This window comes from Chaetodon trifascialis, chromosome 17 (assembly GCF_039877785.1).
Source record: "Chaetodon trifascialis isolate fChaTrf1 chromosome 17, fChaTrf1.hap1, whole genome shotgun sequence".
Classification (NCBI taxonomy): domain Eukaryota; kingdom Metazoa; phylum Chordata; class Actinopteri; order Chaetodontiformes; family Chaetodontidae; genus Chaetodon; species Chaetodon trifascialis.
The window spans coordinates 6,833,583-6,841,149 of NC_092072.1; the positions used below are offsets into that span (position 1 = coordinate 6,833,583).

The following is a 7,567-nucleotide window of genomic DNA, read 5'->3' on the forward strand; positions in this document are numbered from 1 at the left end:
GTGTGTGTGTGTGTGTGTGTGTGTGTGTGTGTGTGTGTGTGTGTGTGTGTGTGTGTGAGAGAGAGAGAGAGACACTGACATGTGGTGGTGTGTATGCGTTTGATGGACACGCTGCTGCTCTCCACCTCCCTTTGTACAGCGCCTGCAAGCACAATGACGCTCACCGCATTGATTTTCTCGTGCCATTTTATAATTATGTCTCCTCTCTTTTTATTCGTCCTCCCCCTCTCTCTCCCTCTTTCTCTCTTTTATCCTGTCTCTCTTATCTCCCCCCCTCTCTCTTCTATTTTTCTAATTCCATCCCCCTGATCCATTTTTATGCCTCACTGTGCCCATGCTTGTTATCTCGGCCCTTTCTCTCTTTTTTTCTGTTTGATCTCAACTTCTTAATTTCCTCTCTCATCTACGTACGTCACTCCGCTCAGTTTCGTTTTGCCCCCCCCTCCCCAATCCCTCTTTCTGTGCTGGTCGTCATTCTCTTCTGTTTTCGTCTTATTTTTCCCTTTCTCGCCGTTTCCCCTCCTCCTCGCAGAAGTGTTTCCTTCTCTCTGTTTCACACCCCTCAAACCCTCTTTTCTGTCATTTTCTCATTAACTTTTTACAATCTTTTTTGTTTGTTTGTCTGCAGCCTCTCTGGAGTGCACTCCGTCTTCACCATAGCCTGACGGAGCAGGACAGTCACAAAAAGGACACGCCGCCTTGTCGACATCCACCCAACATGTGACCCTCAGACTTCTCCGTGGAACAATCGCAGCTCTCCGTCTCACACCTTCGGTCTCCGTCCTCGTCTTCAGACAGATCTGGAAACAAAAAAAAAAGCTCCTGCCTTCTTCCCAGCCACTCCTGAGAAGCTCCCACCAGTCCCGACTTGCCGTTTCCTCGCTGTCCAAACAATTCCTCACAGCTTCCTGGAATCTGACCAATAGTTTCCATTGCAGGCGTCCCATCTCCCGTCATTTCTGACCTTTGCAGCCAAACCTCCACCAGACCTCTCACGCTATGACTCCCACACTCCTTCATTCCCCTCTCCCTCAACAACTACGAAGACAGCCAAGCCCTCCTGACCATCATCTACCCACAATTCAACACTTGCTTGGCCGGGTTTCCTCAAAGCATTTAAACCAGATAATCTCTGCACCATTGCCTTGTGATTGGATCGTGTGTGTGTGCTGATTTTTTCGGGGACCTCACCTACCCTTACAGTGAAGAGTGACACCTATAATCCACTCCTCCTTTCAGACGCAGTCTCTTGGTCAGTCTGTGGCATGTTAGCTCCTTCATCGTAGCACTTTAACATGTGTTTTCTCCCATGAGTACTCTTGTGGTGCACTGCTGAGACTTTCAGTGGCGGCAGCATAATGACTGTCCAAAATACCACTATTATACACCTCCTCCCTGATTCTTCCTCCTTATCTCCTCACAGACTGATCCCACAACCTCAAAAGGGGTGAGACGCTTTACACAACCATGTGTGTGTTGTTGTGCTCTTTTTCTCTCTCTCATTCTGTGCGCAGATCCCGTAAACGGCATTCAAGAACGCCCACCGAAGCGTCCGTAGCCCTCTCCATGTTGTGGATCACTCTCTTAGGGTAGACAGTGAGCCTGAGAGAACTTCACTGTGAAAACAGCCAACAGTTTGTCTGGGAATAAACACTGAACCTGGCATCACATTAGGTACGGTTAAGCTGGCTCCCGTGAAATGAATGACATCGTTGTGAGAAAGCAATCTGAAGGAGATGAAGCAGAACCTGAGGAAAAACGAAAAAAGAAAGGGATGAACTGCGAGAAGGAAATTCCCTCGGTGTCCCTAAAAGCAACGTGTCAGTAGGTAAACTGAAACAAAGGGAAAGGGAGTGGCTGAAAGACAGAAAAAATGAGCAGGAAAAGCAAAAGGGCTCCGTGAACCGAGAGATACTACGACTTGATATTCTTTACTGCTAATGAGGAGAGAAAAAGAAGAAAAGACATCACGGATAACAAAAGAGCCTTTTTCATTTCCTCCCCTCTGTATCGCCGACTCCTTATTGCTCTGTCTGCTTTCCATCTCACTGCTTGGAACTATTTTTAGATGACATGTATTGAAAATAGTGTAGAAAGGAGATGTGCTGTGTGCAAAAAGCTCATCATGGAAATGTTGTCTGTCAGCCTATTAGGGAGACGCACTGTATTCTATTTATCTCTAATGAGAAACTCTGTCAATGTGAATAATGGCCACTCACTGTTGATATTATAGGTATTTTAACTGCACTTAAAAGCACACGTGCCCGTCACGAAACAAAACAGCTGTTACTCGGATCATTGTCACCTTCTCCACCTTGTCTGTGAGTGTAAATACATTATAAAAACCCTGTAGCCGGCTTAACGACCTCTTAATATCAGCCGCTGATTTCTGGAGTGATGTTTATCAAAAGCTCGTATCCGCGGCGGTGTAGCATGAGCTGTTGTCATGGTAACAGCATCTTTCCTCTCCCGTATGGGAGCTGTCAATCAGAGGAGCATAAAATAGCTGCTGCGGTCAGAGCGGGGAGGTGGGGGGGGGGGGTCAGCGTCAGCCCCTGAGAGCCATTGCGTTTTAATGGGATTCCATTTGTACACGGGTCCCTCTGTGTCCAGCCATTCATTGTTTGGATAGCAGCCGCAGCCTAACGCAGCAAAGACCTGTGAGCAGATTGAATAGTATTGATCAGTTCTTCAGGACATACAGTCGGTCCTCCAGGATTACAAAAGCCTGAAGTGTGTGTGCGTGCGTGTGTGTGTGTGTGTGTGCGTGCGTGTGTGTGTGCGTGTGTGCTGACAGTCACATAGGGATGGAGTTGTTCAGGCTAAAACACAAGTGGCTATTTCACGGTCGGGTGGAGATGCCGTGTCCACGTCTGTCAAGGCCACGGGAGGAAGGGGAGGGCTGAAGCCTCCGTTAAGTTTGGAATTTCTCCGCTCCTCGATTCCAGATTGGAAAACTGTCAGTATGTGAACTGGGAGAAATGGTTTGTGATGGTGAAAGGGCGGTGAGTTTGAGATCTGGATTCATTCATGCCAACGACTCTCAGCAAGAGATTCTGACTCTATGACTATTTTCAGCAGTATAATCAGTTGATATTGATGCTGAAAAATCAATATAACCTCTGCATCAAAACAAGAGTTTGGCAGTTTGGGAAATACTCTGTCATATCAAGTCCATTAGCTTAGCTTAGCATAAAGACTGGAAACGGGGGAACAGCGAGTCTCGCTCTCTCCAAAGGCAACAAAATCTTCCTTCCAGCACCTCTAAAGTTCACTACTTAACAAGTTATATCTCATTTGCTTCATCATTTTTAGTTTGTAGAAGTTGTGAAAGTTTAAATTTAACTTTGAAAACTTGTATTAAATATAAAGCTACATCCAGCAGTAGGTTAGCTTAGCGTAGCATACAGACCGTCTCAGTCTAAATGTAAAAAAGAGTGTAAAAATGTCAAACAAATGAGATGTAAGGTGTTCATTAGATTAGTTCATTATATTACCTATGATACCTTTGGACAGAGCATGGCTAACTGTTTCCCCCTGTTTCCAGTCTTTATGCTAAGCTAAGCTAAGCTAAGCGGCTGCTGACTGTCACTTCATGAGAGTGCTATCAATCTTCTCGTTTAACGCTTAACAAGAAAGAAAATAAACATATCTCCCAAGATGTCAAACTATTTTAGTTAATTTCAAATAAAACTTTGCTCGGATATCGTCTGAAGCATTAAAATTTGCGAACAAGAGCCTGACAAAGCCAAGGTCCATGCTTTCCCAAAATCCGGGGGGAGAAGAACACACGGCTGACTTCTTGTGATCTCGTAGTATATGAACCACTTGCATTGAATTTCATCATATTTTCTGATTGTGGCCCTGTAAAGAAAGTGCTGTGTGCGTGTGTTCAAGCTCAATTGCAATTCTGCACTTCAGTGTGGCTGTAAAGGATTATTCAAAGTGTTGTATTCCTTTTCTCTCAAAGCCTCTTTGAAATTAATTTTTAAAAATATCATGCAGACGGGCTAAACTTTGGGTCAGGACCTAAATTTGCTTGCAGGCTACAAACTAACAAATGTAGCAGTGTGTTTTAGTGATCCATATCCCAGGCTGCAGCGCTGTAATAACCCTGGGTGTTGGCACTAAAATATTGATTCTTTATTGTTACTCTCCAGAGTGTGTGCTTGCTCCCTGCTTGCAGGGGGAGAGCGAGGGAATAGATTTTCCTCCAGAGACATGAGGGAAACTTTCCACTGTATTTCTGGCTCTGATATCCAGGTTTAACCAGCTCGAGATCTGGCATCCGTGCCAAGGTGTCCGAGGACTTGCCTGAACTGGCTCAGGCCTCGGTCTCAAAGTACCTGTAAGAGGTTTGGCACACACTCACAGAGGCTGCTGTGCAGTGCACTGTTACACAACGGCAGACCAAACCTCACACAACGTTATTGCACAAGAACTTTCACACATGCTGCACATGCACACAAACCCAGACTTTGTGTTTAAAAGGCACACACACACACACACACACACACACACACACACACACACACACACACACGCGCGCGTGCACAGTGACACTATATACACACATTTCTGAACAAATTAGCAGTAAACACAACCACAGCCGCTCACAGGTTTCACATTAGTTATGCATAAACAAGTGTAGAAGCAAACATGCAAGCGACGCCTCAAACAATCTAAACAGACGACAACAAATCTAAGAGTTTTGTTTCTGCCGTGTTAACAGCATGTTTTGATTCTGTTCTGAGTGTTTTTGTAACCAACAGGCATGCAGACCAAGTCTCTACCCCCAGTCTATCTACATATAAGGTGCCTAATGATGGATATTAATGATGATATTGATATCATGATGAGTATATATATAATAAACAGATTAATCTTCATGTAAAACATGTTCTCTGTTTGTTCTGTTTATTCTGTTCAGGATGTTACATCTCTGCTCATGCTGTGCAGGGTGTGTGTGTGTGTGTGTGTTTGTGTGTGTTTGTGTGTGTGTGCATCCACTCGCACGCAGCAGATGTGAGGTTTTGCAAGATTACTGCACAGATGTGACAGATGTTGCGGCTGGAGAGGTGTGACGTTGCAGTTTCGGGGGCAGGTTTCCTCTGGTTAGCACGCAGCATTCTCCATCAGGCCTCAGGACCCTGCAGGAGACGCTGCAATCGCAACTGGAAATGACTGAGAGCACTCACACATTGCTGTCACGTCTAATGCGCGCACACACAACGCACGTATCCACGGCGGCATGAAAAATTCATAGTGAGCATTTACAAAGTTGGAAAGCCGCCGTTCATTTTGCACTTTGTCACAGGCAGCAGTGGTAGCAGAAGCAGCTGAAGGTGCACACGCATGTCGAGGTCTTCTCCCGTGGCCACAGACGCTTCTCTGATTGGCTGTAACCTCAGCCTTGTCCTTCATTGTTCTGTCTTAAAACTAACTAATGCGGCATTACACAGAACTAAACTGGAGGTACAACTTTCAAATAAGTAATACAAGACAATCAAACATGATCTTTAAAAGTAGGTCTTTAGCCTTTTTTTGTCTTTGAGATGAAGGATTGAAGTGTACGTGGGGATTTTTTCACGTCTGTCTTATAACAAAAATCACAAATACGTGCGCTGAAAGACTTCCTTGCTGTGTTTCAGAGGACAGGATTGATGCCTCTCTCATTCAGTATAGCCAGAGCCAGGACACAGCTAGCTTAGCTTAGCATAAAGACTGGAAACAGCAGAAAAGGCTAACCAACCACAAACAACAGCAAAACTGACGCTCAGAAAGGACTAGTCGCATTTTAACTGAGGGACTATTTCATAAGTGACACTTAAATGAGACGTAACATATTAATTAGTGAGCTTTAGACGCGCTGGCAGGCACTAATAAGTTATTAATAATTCATTGAGCCATTAGATAAAATATATAGCCTGTTTTCTAAAATAACTGTTCCAAATTTTGTGAAAAGTGCTTTAACTTTGGAGGAAATCTGCATGTTTGCTTTTTGAAGTCAAAGATTTTACATATAGTTGCAGTGAGAGAGGAGACGTCCTGTTTTAAGGACATGAAGGAGCAGGTTGCACGAGGAGCACGATCTTAATTCTGAGACCTTAATTATGCTGAGGTATCGCGATCAATGCCACACCGGTATTGACCTTTGCCTGAATTGAAATTGATGCCTACAAGTGCCACACGTGCTGTAGTACCTTCTGCTTTACACGTGCTGCAGCGGAGAGGGTGGGGCGAGGGAGGAGGAGGAGGTGGAGGATAACAGGCGTGAGAGATGAAGAGAAAGAGAGATATGACAGAAAATCGCTCGCGCTCAGTCCCCTGCCTGCCTCTCCTGAGACCTGCAGCACACACCCTCAGCACTCCAGGCTCTCGCCTCCTGCCTGGATGAGATCAGCTCCAGGTTTTGTTTGGGTTTTTTTGTCTTCGTGTGTGTCTGCAAAATTTCCCTCCACTGTTTTCTCACTTTTCCCTCCTTCACTTTTTTCTGCTCTAATTCCATCCATCACTCACTCTGTGTCTCCTCAAACTCCCTCATCTCCTCTCTCTCCGGCATCATTCCACTGCTTCACACTTTTCAGCGCCGTCTATTTCTATAACCTTGTTTGTCTGTTTTTTGCGGGTGCTCCTCCGTCACTTCCTTTCACTTCCATCGCCTTCCTTCGTTGGCATCACCCCTCTCCCTCTCTGGTGCCTCTGCATCATCCTCAGCCTGGCTGTTGCGCATAACGCTCTGCATTCCCGTCCTCCTCCGTCACACGTTCATGTTGAGCACTAGCAGGCGGCTGTATGAATTAAACATCTTAGACAGTGCGCACGCTGAGCGCCTTTGGAGTGTCAGGATGAGCACTGGTACTCAGATAGGGGGCTCTGGCCACACACCACGAGTGTTTGTCAGAGTGTGTGTGTGTGTGTGTTAGTCGTTGTCGTGCAGAGCAGAGACGGTTATCACATCTGCTTTCCTTCATGTTTTATTGTCGTAGAAGAGAGGCCTTCTTTAGTGCTAAAGCTTCACCACTTTGACAAAGAAAAGTTTCCCTCCGCCTTCTCTCGCTCTTTCTTATGCGCTCCTTGTCTCTCGCCGCCTTATCTCTCCCCTTCTCTTATCTCGTTTGATTTCTCCCTGCGTGTTGTTTTCAACCGGTGGTTTGTGTCAGAATTGTTTTTTTGGCTTCGCCCTCCTCGCCTGTTCCCCCTGTTTTACTCCCTCGCTTTCATTTTCAAACTTTTATTCAACTTTTTTTTTTTTTGCCTCTCCTTTTGTTTTTGATCTCTTTGCTTTTTGTCCTTCTGTTGTCTTTCATCTGTAGCCCACCCTCTCCTCCCCCTACATCTCCTCTCTCTCGCTCTCCCTCTTCATCCTCCTCTCACTGATCCTGTCAAAATGACTGATATGAAAACCGTTCAGAGCAATTGATGTTGCTTATTTTGGCGAGGATCATCCTGGCTCTGTCTTGCGTTTTGGTGCCTGCGTCTCTGTGTGTGTCATTATCTCCACATGCGTCAGTATGTGCATGTGGAAACGTCATTGGCCGGTTATGTACGTACCGTATCTCCACAA

At 45.5% G+C, this 7,567-nt stretch overlaps 1 protein-coding gene across 2 annotated transcripts in view; it reads left to right on the plus strand.

Moving 5' to 3' along the window:
- The window catches only part of samd12 (sterile alpha motif domain containing 12), a 105,419-nt gene extending 100,528 nt beyond the window's left edge, over positions 1 to 4,891 (plus strand). Inside the window, exon 5 of one of the 2 annotated variants that reach the window (XM_070984661.1) lies at positions 629 to 4,891. In XM_070984661.1, the coding sequence (XP_070840762.1) occupies positions 629 to 660 (32 nt within the window). In that variant the 3' untranslated portion in view covers positions 661 to 4,891. The remainder of the gene's footprint in view (positions 1 to 628) is intronic. The other variant, XM_070984660.1, reaches the window with a different exon arrangement.
- Positions 4,892 to 7,567: the final 2,676 nt, after the last annotated feature.